This window comes from Rattus rattus, chromosome 6, assembly GCF_011064425.1.
Source record: "Rattus rattus isolate New Zealand chromosome 6, Rrattus_CSIRO_v1, whole genome shotgun sequence".
NCBI lineage: Eukaryota > Metazoa > Chordata > Mammalia > Rodentia > Muridae > Rattus > Rattus rattus.
In genome coordinates this window covers 54,576,677-54,593,201 of record NC_046159.1, presented here as the reverse complement: position 1 = coordinate 54,593,201, position 16,525 = coordinate 54,576,677, and the positions used below count along the sequence as shown (strand labels likewise).

The window sequence follows — 16,525 nt, the reverse complement described above, 5'->3', positions numbered from 1 at the left end:
CAGAAAAATTTCAAAAGGAGAAATGAAAATGGCTGGGAAACATTTTAAAATGTGCCCTAACATCCTTAGCCATCAGGCAAATAAAAATTAAAACAACTTTCAGATTCCATCTCAGCCCAGTCAGAATAGCCATCACCAAGAATACAAATGACCACAGATGTTGGTGTGGATGTGGCAAAGGGGAACTCCAAACACTCTCAGGTGGTAGCTCAGGCTAGGGTTAGACATCTATCTTGTGAGTCCATCACATTTGAACCACAGGCATGTCTGCTAATAGCTACTAATGTAGCTACTTTTGGGTATCGGTCTAGAGGTTAAACTAGAAATAGGCCTATATACCACTACATCACCTATCCCATCCCAGGGCATAGACCCAACAACTTTCTCTCTTACTGCAGAGACATTTGTACATATTCACTGTTGGTCTATTTATGAAAGCCGGAGAATGGAATCAATCTAGATGTACACCACAGATGAATGGATAAGAAAATTGTGGTATATATGCACAGTGGAATACTACTCAGCTAAAGAAAAATGAAATCATGACATTTGTAGATAAATAGATGGAACTCGACAAATGATACTGAGTGATGTAACCCAGACCCCAAACATCGCATGTCGTCTCTAACAAATTTCTGATTGGATTTGAATCCCACGAGAAGGAATTTTATGCCTGGTACTGTATCCTGGTCAAAAACCCATGCTGGGGAAGTCCCAGGCCCTAGCGTAGGACCTGCTCTCATTATTTTGATGGATGATCATTTTGTTAAATTAGGCTCAAGTTCTGCTGAAAATATCTGGCTCTGACACACATGCTTTTTCTTGGCCTTTTCCCAAAGGCCAAGTCCACTCCCCAAATCTGGACCGTGAGTGAGGATTGAGAAGGATGACAACATTCCTTTTATTCAAATTTTATTGGAAGTTTACAAATGTATTACAGAATCAGTAAAACATCATATCCACTTTACAGGGCACGGATCTCAAGCAAAGTGTTCAGAACAGTCTCTGGCAGATCCCACGCCAAAAGCCCGTGACAGGCCTTCTTAACAAACAGCTTGACACTTGACAGATAACACAGACTCCAGCCTGCTTCGCCTTCTTGGGCCCTCTGAGGTTCTGTTTATGCATGTGGAATCAAATAGGATCTGAGCAAAGCAACTCTGCAGGAACAAACGAGTTTAGGGAGAATAAATACTGGCCTACTTTGCTGAAGACTACAGGAGAGTCACTGGTCTTACGTTGTTAACCCAGGGTCAGGATTAAACCAGAATACTTTATTGAAAACTATGGGAACCAACTAGATAAACATGAGAAGTGGTCATATTGGCAAGTAACCTCCCAAAATTTAGAAACATTTGGTTGGTGACCTATTGAACCCCCATGGCCAAATGCCTAGCCCATGAAGGTTTTCTTAGAAATTGCTCGAGATAGAACTAGACATCTATCTTGTGAGTTTATCACATCTGAACCACAGAGATGTCTGTTAATAGCACATGACCTTTCCAACCTCCTTTTTATTCCTCTGAGGGAGGCTGGTTTTGGAAGCAGGAAATAAATTTATATCAGAGTAATAGCTTCCGATAGTCGTGCTCTATAGGGGTGTTGTGTTGACTGGGCTTCTAATATGAGAAAACAGAAAAATAAATCAATTCTTCCTCCATCCTGACCTTCTTGGCTTCTGGATGGTCATACACACATACTCTGGGGTGAACCACTGACAAGAAGGCAAAGGTCTCATTCCTATTTCCTGTATGCTCAAAGAAATGTACTTTCCAAAAGGTGTTAATGTGCAATTGCCTTCTAGATCAGTAATAGAAGCCTGTGGAACAGGATCTGCAGAGCCTGAAGGTGCCACGCAGGTGCCAGGAACAACTGTTTGCATGTGACATTCAGGCCACTGGCTCAGTTTTCTATTTCCCTTGGTCATAGGTGGATCTTTGTGAGGCACAGCATCTGGTCTCTGTTAGGCGAATGCAGAGAACACTCTGCTTTGGAATTTAAGTGTCCTGTGTCCCTCTAATATGGACTGGGATGAGAAAACAGACTCTTAGCTGACTTCTGCAAAGTGAGCAGGAGCTGCTCACATAACTGGCAAAGACCCTGAGCACGAAGAAGTAGGCCAAAGGGAGCCTTGTTTGGCCTAAGAGGTCAGCTTCCTGTAGCTTCTACAGTGTGGGAAGGAATGGGGGTCTCCCAATTCTTGGTTTTGGATGCTTCCTATATGTCTGGTGTACTCCTTTCCCAGGGAATCAGGAAAGAGTCAGCTTATGAATAAGATCTGTCATAAGACAGAGGAGACCGCCTCTAGTCAATCAGCCCTGGCTTGTTGGAGTTTTGTGAAGATACCTGGGATGAGAGTCTGCTCTCCTTGGAAAGTGCAGTAATCCACTGCTCGTCATCCACTAAGGTGGCAGGTAGAGCACACATAGAAAGTGCTACACTCATGCCACCATGGCTCCACCTGATGAAAGATGGTCATAAGAAGTAGGAACTCCTAGAAGGGGCGCACAGAACGCCATCTTCCTACAGCTCTGTAGGGGGAGCCTTCTGTAGGAAAAGACTGTGACTTTTCCTATTAGAAAACTCCAATCTGTTCAGACAGCTGCTTAGACGGTAAACGAGGGTTTCAAACAACCAACACCAGCAATTCTCCTTTATGTATGTTAAAAACCAGGAAATGAGGTCCGATTTTCCTCACCCCATTGACCTTCACTCGTGGTAGAGAATCTAGAACTACACAGGACAGAAGGGCGGGTCTCTGAAGGCCACGCTGGATGCTTGAAGCTACCGCACTTCAGCATGAACCCTTTTCGCAGGACCAAAGGTGGGATGTGCACTCAGGAAACTTTCACTGACGTACACGCTCCTTGGCCCGGAGAAGGGGGCTGGCTTAGCTGGTGCTGGATCTGGCAGCAGCGTGACACGAACTGAACTCTAGAGCTGTAGTTCTAAATAGAAGTCAGCCCAATAAGAGGAGAGATGGGAAAAAATAGCCAAATCATCAGAGAAGAGAAAGGGGAGAAAGATGACTCTTCTGAAAGCCAGTCTGCAGAAGATAAAACAATGAGCTAGGGGAACTGAGTACAGGCCTGACTCCCCAGGGAAACTTGGCCAATAGCAGGTAAGGGATATACTAGAAGAATCAGGGAGGACCCTAAATTCTCACTTCAGAAAAGAATGCACTTGAATTTTGGGAATGAGATTCCGGGTGTTAAATCTCTTAAGTTGTTACTTCAAGGTAGAGAAATTCTAGTTTACTGTCATGCTGCCCACTACATGGGCAGTAGCTTTAAGGACCTACTACCATTGTGAGGACCTGGCCTTCCTCAGGTGACATTCTCTGTAGGGCACCTGGCTGCTTTTAGAATGGGAAGCAATCTTCAGTGATTCGGCAGAAGGGGATGATCTTGCTGGTGGACCGTTTGACCCTGAAGCCTGTATCTCATTATATTTTAAGTTTTGGTTAGAAAGATCTTGAATGTTCTCTGGACAGCTAGACTTGATGTAACTTAAGAAGTTTCTATATTGCTTTCTTCTTTGGGCTGAGGGCTGGTCAAAAACATAGCTGGGAAACGTAAGAGGTACTCTGCCAAGGACAGAGTGAGAAAACGACTTCCAATGGGGAAACTTTGTTCGTTGGATTTGGGGCCAGAGAGGATACATGGTTTCAACCATTTGCTAAGTGATCTACGCTCCTCTCTTTTCTTTTTCCAATAGCGCCTTTCTAATTCTCACCAATCAACAGACTCAATGCTCCAAATTGGACTCACCCAATGTCTACCAGAAACCTGCCACCCGAGTGGCACGGTGCTGCATATCTCTTAAACAGTTTGTCAAGCAGCTTTATTAACTTACTGTACAAACGTAATAGAGTTAATTCTCCAGAGGCTTGGATAATTAATGAAACACTTAGATATGAAGATAGCATGCGGAAAACAGCCACAACCAACATTTGCATTGCTTCTTTTAAAAAAAAAGTCAGTGACAATGACAAATGTGGTATTAATACCTATAAAGCAAATCATTTTAATACATCCTGGATGGAGTATCATCACCATATCCTTTACAGCCTCCCTCGACCCCAGACCCATTTAGCATGGTGTCTGAAAAGCCACTCTTCCCATTCTCTCCATTAAAAAAAAAACCCTAGAAAATGTTAAGTACTATACTGAAAAGAGACCATGCTCGCCATCACGGCAAATGGCCACTGAGACTCACTGTGCATAAGGGGACAGCACATCTCACAAAAGGTGGGTCCTCCGATGGATTTTTGCCACAATCCACTGAGGAGAGGGAGAAAATGGACCAAGAGCAAGGGCTTCATTTTTTTTTTTTCTAAAAAACTGAAGCGAGGCAAGAAGGTTTTTTTTTTTTTCACTATATATTTATCTCACCTGCAATGAAATGTCTTCTTTAAGCAAACTTACTCTTGAGCCTTTCTGTCTGACCAACAGTCCTCAAAGTTCAAAATGGAAATCTCTCTTGCCACAAGGTCTGTTTTTCCATGTTGTTACCTATCATCTCAGCAGCTTGACCCTCCAGGGTAAGAAGCCGCCGGCCCCTGTGGTGACTAAGCTTGTCAGATTGGATTCTCTCTAAAGCACTGGGGACTAGTCAAGGTGGCTGTCACCTCTATTTCTTCCTAAAAGTTCTTTCTCCCTGACTTTCCCCCTTTCAGCATCTACCTGCTTTTAGTTTTCAAATCCCCTTGTGTAATGTGCACCAACCCAGTGCACCCAGAGCTCCTCCCCACCCTAGCATCTTCTTGTCCCTCAGTGCTAAACGCTGACGCTCATTTGCTATGAGGACAAACAGTTGTCAGGCTAAGGCAGCAGCTCCGTCTGCCTTGGAAGAAGAAAGCAGAAAATACAATCCAGGAAACATGAGCACCAAACAATTCCACACTCAAAACAAGGCCATGCTGACACATACACCGGCACCGCTCACAGTCACTGCGACTACCCCCGAGGGACAGATCGACATTAAGCAACTTCAAGGTTCCAAACAAGGATGGCATTTCTCACAGAACTGGACTGACACTGGTTGTCATCTAATCAGCAAAAGCGACATCTGCAATAAAAAAAATTAAAAAAGAAAAAACCCTACTTACTTTGTAGAGGATAAATTCTACTGAGGGTGGGAGTGGACTTAAAGACGGACCTTTAGATGAACTAGAGCATAGAATGCCTTGGGTAGGATAGTTAAAATTTTCTTTTTCAGCCACAAAAAGCCAAATTGAATATACTCCTTTGAAAACAGTCTCACTGACATGTAACAGATTTGTATATTTGTATAGAAAGAAAACCAAACCAAATCAAAACAAACAACAAACACCAGGTGGTCCTGGGCCACCGTGTACTATCACTCGAAGGTACTGGCGGACAGGCATGCAAGTCCCCACTGAATCCTACGATATAGAAATTCTGTTGTTATTACAAAATACAAAAATATTTTATCAGAACTCTCATTTACATTGCATTTACAATGAACATGTAAATAACTTAGTCTGGGGTCCTGGCTAATAAAGTATTTACTGGAAAAGGGGTCCTAAAAGGAAGAGAACCAGAAAGAATATAAGTGAGCAGGTTACAGTGTGTCATCTGGTTAATGGCCACTCCACCTTGGAAAGGACATGACCTACCCTGGCCTCCACAGCCTGTGTTTTCCAAAGTGAAATGTGCAAATCATATTTAACACGTCCCAAACTGTGACACCAAGTGTATCTACCAAGTCAACCTGCAGCCTTGCCTCCCTCGACTGAGAGCATTCTCCATCTCTCCTCCATGAACCATCCCCAAGAGCACTTGAGAATTCACAACAGTGCACGTTTCTGAGTTTACATTCTTAGCTCCCATCTCCCCGATTCCCCAACCACCATCACATTACGAAATGATACAGTTTTTGCTCTTCTGTCTTTTCCTGCTGTGCAACTGTCCTCTGCCACCTAAGGTGGAGGATTTGGGGACACCGTAAGAGCTGTACTTGTGCAGGAGCTCATCACTTGTGACATATCGTAGGCGGGCTGGCTGGGGGATGGGTTCTCCTAGGAAGTAGCCCTCGTTGTCGGACTCTGAAGAGGAGGAGCAGGTGGAGCACCAATCATACTCCGTGAAGTAGGGTCCCCATCGTTCCCCAAAGGCATTCTGCAAAGCCAGGTCTGACACAGTCCTGGGACACTGGCTGTACAGATCCCGCCGGGAACCCTGCCCCATGCTCTCCTGAAAACTGCGTTGGCGCACGAACTGGTCATAGTCCTCCCTGGCTCTCAGAGGGGGCCTATCCTTCAACCGAGCGATGACTTCCCGCTCGCTGGCTAGGTGCAGGGCGTTGTCTGAACGTGAGCGTCGGGACCTCCTGGACCGGTGAGGGCGGAAGCGGCGGTTGTCATCCCTGGAAGTAGTTCTCCTCCGGGTGCGCTCACTCATGGGCTGGATGTGAACACCTTCCTGCCCTGGTAGCTTGCTGCTCGCTATGCCGCCATCAAAATCAAAGCTCTGGTGCATCCTTCCATGGGACTGCAGGTCCCTGTACCCCAGAGGGTTGCTGAGCTGGTGAAGGTTTCCCTCCATCTCCTGGTACTGTTGCGCAGACAGTAGGCTGCGGACAGACTCTGCGCTCCTGAATTGCATTGAGGAGTTGAGAGTGCCCATGTTGCTCAGCTTTTCCGAGACATTCATTCCAGAGTCTTTGCTGAGGTCAGGCATGGAAAACCGGGACAGGTGCTCCTGGCGCTTGGCACCACCTTCAGCAGACAGGCCTGCAAGACCGGGGGTAGAGAAGAGGGCCATATGGTTAATACAAATGTACAGGGATTGGGGGAGGGATGTCAATACTATTTTCAATCTGGGGTCTCTTTGGGTGAAATATGGCTGTGAAATATTTCACAAAGGCTCTCACGATGCCTACATGGTATGGAGTAAACTTCATAGAGAAGGTATATGCTTCAAATTATCAACAGACATGTGTGCCTTCCTAGTTGCTAATTTCTTATTAATAAATGTTCATTGAGCATCCTACGAATATTTCACATCACCAAATACTTCCGATGCATCTTCAATTCTAACCATGCTCTAGAAGCTCTGTAGGACAGATGATAGCTATCTGGCCAGTAACTGGCCAGGCCTAAGCTGTTTCTTACTAAGGTAAGCCTCGACTCTCACTCTGACGTACTGCACCAGTCTACATCTTTGCTGGCCTGAAGCAGTTTCCTGCTTGGTTTGTTTTCCTAGGTGGCAAGTAGCTGTCCATCTTAAATGGCTTGGATACTTAGTGACTCCCTAGGTGGATAAAAAGAGATACTTATTCTCTTGGCTTGGTCAGGATTATAAGCAACTCTTCAGCAGCCAGAGGATGTGGATTGTGCCTGGGACATTCCTCTATCCCCCAAAGAGGTGCCTTGGAAAATAAGGCACTGACTTTGATCACTGCCTAGGAGCTGGTACCCAAGAAATGGGTAGCTATTCCTGACGTGCTTTCACATTGTAAAGGCTGAGACACAAACCATTCTGAAGATGGTGGGGGGATGTGCACTCTATGGAGATGCTCCTTATCACAAAGGAAAACTTTGGCCATGTTGTCATTCCTGGACATTGACTGCAGTAAGCCATCATTTACCCCATCGCTGATTATCCAGGCCTCCCAGTGGGATCCAATATGTCCTCCCACCCCCAACAGACCTAAATCAATGTTTCAAGCCCTTAAGAATATGTAGCAACATCTAAAGCTAACTACACATATGCAAACATACATGAATTATTAACATAACCATTTTGTAGGGGCTTCTGGTATCATACCCTCCTGTGCATAATAACCCCAAGTGAGAGGCCTCGGTTTTCCACTGTCATTTCCATTCCATTCCTGGTTACACACCCAATAAGTTAGTAAATACCTTCCAAAAACATGCAGGCCCATTCAGACAGTGGAACTTTCCTATAACAGCCTGGAACTGGAAATAATTTAAGTGTCAACCAATGCCAAAATGGGTAAATATAGTGTGATTCTGGTTGCCGTTACTAAAAGGTATCTGGGCTTATTGGAGGAATGGGTTTCAGGGTAGAGTAGGAAAAGAAAACACCTTGTATAAAAAAGTAAACATGAAGGATAAAACATAAGAGCCTGTTGGAAGACCACGGTCCCACTTGGTCCCAACGGCACTTTCTGGACAGTTTGAACATTAAGATATTTATGGAAAGAAGCTACTTACAAACCAGTGAAACAAGTAGGAATTTGCAACTTCACACTGATAACAGACAAGAAAAATGTCATTTTGTCAGTAACCTGGGGGAATGAGTGGGGTTCTTGTGCCCAGCAAGGTGCTGCTCGCTGTTAAGGGAGTGCGTACACAGGAGGACAGGCTAGAGCTGGAAAGCCGGTTTGCAACCGACACTACGACGGTATGGAAAGGTTCTTAATGCAAGAGCTCAGAGGGACCACAGTTAGGGAATAAACACCTGATGAGCAGGGACAGCACCACACGAGCCTTTAGCAAACATTTAATTGAGCCACATAAATATTTTTTTTCAGCTCATTTTTGGTTTTGTCTTCTATATTTTATTTTCCCTACAAGAATGTTGTCCTTGGTTTTCTTTTTCTCCCCCCCGGAGCTGGGGACCCGAACCAGGGCCTTGCTTCCTAGGCAAGCACTCTACCACTGAGCTAAATCCCCAACCCCTGTCCTTGGTTTTCTTAATATGGTGTCCTTTATCTCAAGGTTCCTTCTGAATGCACTAAAGACTTGCTTCATTTCTTTTTTTTTTAGTTGAAAAATTTTTGTATAATATTCTGATCAGACTTTTCCCTCTCCCACCTCAGATCCTCACTATATCTCTATCCATCCAACTCCATGCTTTCTCTTTAAAAAAACAAGCAAAGAAAAAACAAAACAACCAACCAAACTAACAAGCCCCCCAAGTCCCGATCTTTCTCCCTCTCCTTCCCTCCTTTCTCTTCTCTTCCTCTTCCTCCTCCTCCTCCCTGTCTCCCTCCTCCCTCTCTCTTTCTCTCTCTCTCACACACAGCCACAAAACTGAAACCCAAATATACAAGCAAAAGGCCAGTAAGACAAAAAATGGGGAAACAAAGTTTATTTGAAACAAAAAGTTTAGAAAGTACCGTTTAGCTGGTTTGTGTTAGCACCTAGTGCTGGGTAGGAAGGGACGCCGGTCTGAATGTGTTTCCCTACCTGGCTCTTATGAGTTACAGCAGAATTAGCAACTCTGTAATAGTGAAGTCCAGCGAGCCTGATCACCGGTGCAGGATAACTGGACGGTATTGTCCCGCCAGAGCCCTAAGGGCATACTCTACCTTATGCAGTACTTCAGCCAAGAAGAAAATGCAAGTCCTTGGTGCATTCGAGAGGAACCATGAGATGAAGGACACCATATTAAGAAAAACAAGGGTGATAGAGTACAGAAGACAAAACTAAACACAGGCTGAGAGAATCTTCTATATGGCTTACTTTACATGTTTACTAAAGGCTCCCGTGTCAAAGGCACAGTTCCCAGCTTGATGCTGTTAGAAGGTCACAGACACTGTAAGAGGTGGGTATAGGGAAAGTGAGTCAAATCACTAAGGACATACCCTAACAGGAGATATGGAACCCTGAGCTCTCCTCTGACCCTCTTCCTTCCCTGCCTCCGTGAGAAAGCTGCTTGTTTTTACCACATGCCTGCCATGGTTGCCACCACATGGGTCTAAAGGAGAGCAGAAGGGAACCTCAGGAGCTGTGAGCCAGATACACAGTTCTTCCTTATAATGAACACCTTTGGCATTTTGCCACACTGATGAAAGCTAATTAACATGAGTATGAAGGAAACATGGGAATTATAGACAATACTTGACCGTGATCTGAACTCCCTTCTTTGGGAAAAAAAAAAAAACCCACAAATGCTTAAGGAAAGGTGTTGGTCTCTTAAAAACCTTAAACACAGGAGAAAGAATTAAAAAAAAAAGTATTTTTGCCATATTTAAAGTGGCTATTTCATCAAACCAGACACACTCAAACTAATAGAAGAAAAACTAGGGAAGCATCTGGAACACATGGGCACTGGAAAAAATTTCCTGAACAAAACACCAATGGCTTATGCTCTAAGATCAAGAATCGACAAATGGGATCTCATAAAACTGCAAAGCTTCTGTAAGGCAAAGGACACTGTGGTTAGGACAAAACGGCAACCAACAGATTGGGAAAAGATCTTTACCAATCCTACAACAGATAGAGGGCTTACATCCAAAATATACAAAGAACTCAAGAAGTTAGACCGCAGGGAAACAAATAACCCTATTAAAAAATGGGGTTCAGAGCTAAACAAAGAATTCACAGCTGAGGAATGCCGAATGGCTGAGAAACACCTAAAGAAATGTTCAACATCTTTAGTCATAAGGGAAATGCAAATCAAAACAACCCTAAGATTTCACCTCACACCATTGAGAATGGCTAAGATCAAAACTCAGGTGACAGCAGATGCTGGCAGGATGTGGAGAAAGAGGAACACTCCTCCATTGTTGGTGGGGTTGCAGACTGGTACAACCATTCTGGAAATCAGTCTGGAGGTTCCTCAGAAAATTGGACATTGAACTGCCTGAGGATCCAGCTATACCTCTCTTGGGCATATACCCAAAAGATGCCCCAACATATAAAAAAGACACGTGCTCCACTATGTTCATCGCAGCCTTATTTATAATAGCCAGAAGCTGGAAAGAACCCAGATGCCCTTCAACAGAGGAATGGATACAGAAAATGTGGTACATCTACACAATGGAATATTACTCAGCTATCAAAAACAACGAGTTTATGAAATTAAGTAGGCAAATGGTTGGAACTGGAAAATATCATCCTGAGTGAGCTAACCCAATCACAGAAAGACATACATGGTATGCACTCATTGATAAGTGGCTATTAGCCCAAATGCTTGAATTACCCTAGATGCCTAGAACAAATGAAACTCAAGACGGATGATCAAAATGTGAATGCTTCACTCCTTCTTTAAAAGGGAACAAGAAAGGGAGAGGCAAAGATTAAAACAGAGACTGAAGGAACACCCATTCAGAGCCTGCCCCACATGTGGCCCATACATACACAGCCACCCAATTAGACAAGATGGATGAAGCAAAGAAGTGCAGACCGACAGGAGCCGGATGTAGATCGCTCCTGAGAGACACAGCCAGAATACAGCAAATACAGAGGCGAATGCCAGCAGCAAACCACTGAACTGAGAATAGGACCCCTGTTGAAGGAATCAGAGAAAGAACTGGAAGAGCTTGAAGGGGCTCGAGACCCCATATGTACAACAATGCCAAGCAACCAGAGCTTCCAGGGACTAAGCCACTACCTAAAGAATATACATGGACTGACCCTGGACTCTGAACTCATAGGTAGCAATGAATATCCTAGTAAGGGCACCAGTGGAAGGGGAAGCCCTGGGTCCTGTTAAGACTGAACCCCCAGTGAACTAGACTGTTGGGGGAGGGCAGTAATGGGGGAGGGTTGGGAGGGGAACACCCATAAGGAAGGGGAGGGGGAGGGGATGTTTGCCCGAAACCGGAAAGGGAATAACACTTTCAAATGTATATAAGAAATACTCAAGTTAATAAAAAAAAAAAAAAGTTAAAAAAAAGTGGCTATTTGTCAGATGCGATAATGTTAGCAAAGGTCTTCAGTTTTAGAAACTACACACAAGAAAATGCATATAAAGAGCTAAGGTTTAAGTTATGCTCGGATAGCTCTAAACTGCCTTCCCCTGAAACGAGATCAAAAGAAAGGTAGCAAAATGTTAGCAACAGGCGAATTCAGTTAAACAGTGTACTGCGGGCAGTGTTCCTCCTCTTCTGTAGCACAGTGTGTGATGCATGACCGCCATTTACATTGTTTAAGGCTAAGCTAAGGCTGCTTGTGGCGAAGGGAATCAAGGGAAGGAAGCATACAAACACTGGGGTTGTCATCTAACTAGACCTGGGTGGAGTTTATAAGAAGATCTACAGGTGCAAAAATCCAGGTGGCATAATTTGAATATACGTTTGCTTCATTTCATGTAAAACGTACCTCAATGAAGCAGTATAAAAAAAAAAATAAAATCAAGGAACCTTCGTGAAAAGTCAAATTTTAATCTTGGAAATACCTACAGAGAAACTTCAGAGGTCTCTCTATATCCACGAAGAGACTGGTTATAGGACCTCCTTAGATATCATAGCTGCTCAAGAGTCTATGTAATGGGATGTAGGATATACTTAGAACCCCTCTACAGTATGTACAACCCCAAATACAATGTGAATTCAATGTAAGGAGCTGCCACACTGTACTGGGTAGGGAACAAGATAACAGGCTGTCCCTGGTTTCATACGGATGCAGCCGTGAGGCCTAAATGGATTTCCCACTGGGCGCTAGCTGGACACTCAGGTATGGGACTCATATGGAGCACCAACCGTGTTCTGTGTCACACTCTCCAATAAATTTTTAAACCATTTAATTACTGTCAGTGCAAGAGGAGCTGGGCTCCAGTGCCTGCTTTTCTCGCTGCTTCTCCCTGGTATATAAATCACAAAAGCTGACCTACAACCATTTCGTCACTTTCAGAGCCCTGTCTAGCTGAGGCTGGAGAGAGGAACCTGTCATGCTCAGATGATGGATAAGCTCTGAACAGATGCAGATGACTTCTCCCAAGGAAGAAAAGAGAATTCTCTAAAAGTTACCCAGAGGGCGCCATTATCTTTACGGGACTCTCTATGCAAGCTATTTAGTGGAAAGAAGGTCAGCTTCAACAACCTAGAAAATACCACAAATTCTCATGAAGGCTTCTCCCCAGCCAGTCTGGCAGTAAAACATTTTATGACACACGTGGACTGGTTCTTAGTTCCATGCTGAGGTGAAAGTGGTGGCTTCTATTCTGTCCTAGACATGGGGAAGGGGAGCCTCTTGGGTTGTACTTCTTGAAGCTCACAGTCCAAGGTGATCTGAGGGTGAGTGTGTGTCGTCCTCTCTGCCCCCCACCGTTCCCATGAGAGGTACTCTGCCAAGAGAAGAAGTTATCCATGTTCAGGCCCAGTGTCCATTAGTAATCCTGGCAGACAGAATTCACGGTGCTGAGGGACGTGACAGGAGATCACTCGCTTAGCCTGCTGCTCTTGAGAGAAGCTCGCTGTGACTCACCAGCCCACATTTTCCTGTAGGGTCTTCTTGCATGCAAGGGCAGCTCAAAGATGAGCAATGCCTGCCTGTGTACTTGTTTCCAAAGAGGGTGTGATTAATTTCTTTATTGGCAAATCCAGAGTTTTAATGCAAACTTCAGGGCCCAGCTTTGCAAGCTCCTAACCTCTCTATACACATCTTCATTAAGTCAATGCTTCTTGCTGACCCTACCTCGGCTGCGACTGCAGAATGCTTCCTCCTTCCACACACCAGCGTGCTCACTTACTCTCTGAAGAATCTTTGTCCTTTGCATGGCTGACTTCTGCTTGTTCAAGTCTACACAAGATGGCAATTCCCCAGCATCGGCGGATCACTCCTTAAAAGGTAGTTTTGCCCCATGACCAGCTAACTACATTTTCACTTGATTTTTACTTAAGCTGCCTACCCTATTGCAGTCTCTTCAGAGTCTGTGTGTTAAGTTATAGCTGAAATGGCTCTGCAGGGGAGCAGCAATCCTGTGCTCTGTATCCTCATAGAACTCACAGGATCAAGAACCCTGTGGGTACTCAATACCCATGCTCAGAATAAAAGCAAATGAACCCCTAGCAGCCCCCAACTCTGGTAAAGTGATCACCTTTGACCTGGTGTGGGCCAGGGATGCAATTCCAATGTGTAAGATTGGAAACACCAGGAACAAAACACTGCAATCAAGCTTATCGGTCTTGTGTCTCTGGCAAACCACTGTGCAGCTTGGCACTAGGGCACTCCTGATTTGAAAGTTGAGGCACATAGGATTTATAATTAGCTCCCTGAACTGTGGAAATGTTTGTCTTATTGATCCTAGCTCTGAAGGTTGGTTTAAGTTAGCAGTTCTCAGGTCCCCGGCATAGAACTATATTCCCAGAGCTCATATTCCCATTGGGAAACATTTCCCCCTTTTCGAACTATGCACAGTAAGACAGCTACCTCCTGGCTGGGTGATGTTTAAACCCTGTGAGCTTAATTAAAAGGGGCACAGTGATAATATCTGGGTACGAAAGTGGCAGTAATGCTCAGAGGGGGAAGAAAGAACTTTCTTCTTCGTATTAATATTGTAGCATTAATACTTCCGTGAGGTTTTGTTTTTTCAATCCTTCTGGTGAGGCTAAGCTCCAAAAGGGTGGGAATATTATTGTGTTAGCTGTTTCACCTCACCTGGCATCCAGGATGGGATACAAGGGAAAAAGCAAGGCCTGAGAGTCCCCAAGGAAAGAAATCATGCCTCCCCTCCCCTCCAATTGACACCCATAAAAACAAACAAACAAATAAAAACAAACACTGGTTAACTGTGGATTTGTGTGAATGAATAAATCTATGGCCTACAACCCATGCTCTGCCTGACATGGTTTAATGTTCACTAGACTATCAGCAACTGCTCAGAATAATTTGACTTTCCAGTGATGCCTAGGAATTCTTCCTGACACTGCTGATATTCAGTTATGCTGTGTAGAAAGATTCATTATTAAAATATGGAGAATCAGTATGATTGGATCAAACAATAAGGTTCCTCAAATGTCCCTCTCCACTTTCCCGAAACACATGTAATTTTCTTGCTTCTAGAACACTGGTGTATGTGTGGTGTGTGTGTATGTGTGTGTGCATAAGTGTGTATATGTGTATATTTGTTTGCATGTGTGTATATATATGTTTCTATATATGTATGCATATGCACCTATATATAAGAACATATATGGGATGAGAGATACATTTTGTAGAAAATACTGGCTACAAAAGTCTGGCCCCACATTTAAAACTGGCATGATGGCGTGTCCTTGTGCTAGGGGACCTGGCTAGAGAACCCACTCATCACTAAGACAAAGCTTCCAGGCCTTTTCCTTTCAGGTAAAACTCTGTTTTATCAGTAGACAGGGTGTTGTTCCTCTTCAGATCATAGAGGCTCTGTGAGAGGTATGTGACAGGTGAATGGCTTTGATTTATCTTCTCTGCAGAGCTGTGGCTGAAGGTACGCACTGTGCCACACAGGGCCACAAGCGGGGTCCTTTCAGCACCCTCAGGCCTCACTCTGGCAAAAGGGATCAGGACGGAATTTAGCTCGTGTGTCTCTGCGACTCATTGGTGCAGCCAGGATTCTGTAAGCGACATCAGCATTTTCATGTGGGCAACATCCTCACCCGCTACGAAGAGGAGGCAAGGCGTTCACAGAAACAGGGCCGTGGTGGAAAAATCAATGCTTCAAGGAATGACCACGGTTGGTCGGCAGAGAAATGCAGTCTTTGCTGTGTTCCCCTCCCCCACATGGCTTAGAGGCAGAAGATGCACGCTTAAGAAGAAAACAGACTCAAATTTAAAGGCAGCCCGTGGGCACAATGTTCTGTTCCTTATTTATCTCCCTGTCTTGTCCTACTCCCTGAAAAGAAGAACTAGCATGAGAAGACAGAGAATTATGACTGTGCCAGCTTAAAAGCCACGCTCACATTTCACAGTGCTGTGAGGAGAAGCGGAATCTGCTCCGCTTTGTCCTCTACACATTTGCTTCTCAAAATGGTGATTTAGCTCCCTTTCAACAAGATTTTCCCTACATTATTTTTGTCTCTGCTGATGAAGAAAGAGGAATTATTTCTTATGATAACAATTCACAGACTACATGCAACAACGGGCGACATGAAAAAAAAATTAAAATACTTAGAATAAGAGTTTGCAAACTTTGGGTCCCCAATTCATCTCCCTGCTTGTTTTTGTGAGTACAATTTTATTAGAATACAATCACACTTACTTATTTGCCTATTACCTAGGACTGTTTCCCAGAATCCAATTGTTCGTTACAGTTGATAAAGTCTATTATGACCTGTGAAGCCAAAAATATTTACTTTTTGGTTCTCTATAGAAATGACTGTTATAGCAATCCGCTTGCATCGGTATGTCTCAGACCATGTGAGAAAGGTCTTGAAGTTCAAGATTGTTTGGTGTGTGTGTGTGTGTGTGTGTGTGTGTGTGTGTGTGTGCATGTGTGCATGTGTGCATGCGAGTGCAGTTTGATCAGGTCCCTTAGGATCCTTTTTTCCTACTGAGTCCATTGATTTCATCAACACCCTGAACTTCAAACAGGCAACAGCTGCTGAGAAACTGTCATCTAGGCAGTGGAGTTTAAATACCACCATATGGTTTTTGATGACAGGCCCTGGGATGGTTCAAAATGAGTGCGACAGGGCAGGCTGGGGGAAGGGATGACGATAAAGGGAAAAGGGGTGGTGGTGTTATGCACACACACAGTCTGTCATCCTCAAGATGGGATCTGTAGACAGGGGCATATCCTGGAGCCTCCCAGACTCTAACCAGAAGTGCAGAATCCCAATCTATGTTTGAACAAGATCCCCTGGTGACTCTCAGGCTCACCCCAGAAAA

General features: G+C 44.3%; 1 protein-coding gene across 4 annotated transcripts in view; it reads right to left on the bottom strand.

Moving 5' to 3' along the window:
* Positions 1-895: 895 nt before the first annotated feature.
* Positions 896-16,525, bottom strand: part of Prickle2 (prickle planar cell polarity protein 2) — a 336,133-nt gene continuing 320,503 nt past the window's right edge. For all 4 annotated transcript variants that reach the window (XM_032906060.1, XM_032906061.1, XM_032906064.1 and 1 more), the window contains one exon: positions 896-6,757. In XM_032906060.1, the coding sequence (XP_032761951.1) occupies positions 5,883-6,757 (875 nt within the window). In that variant the 3' untranslated portion in view covers positions 896-5,882. The remainder of the gene's footprint in view (positions 6,758-16,525) is intronic.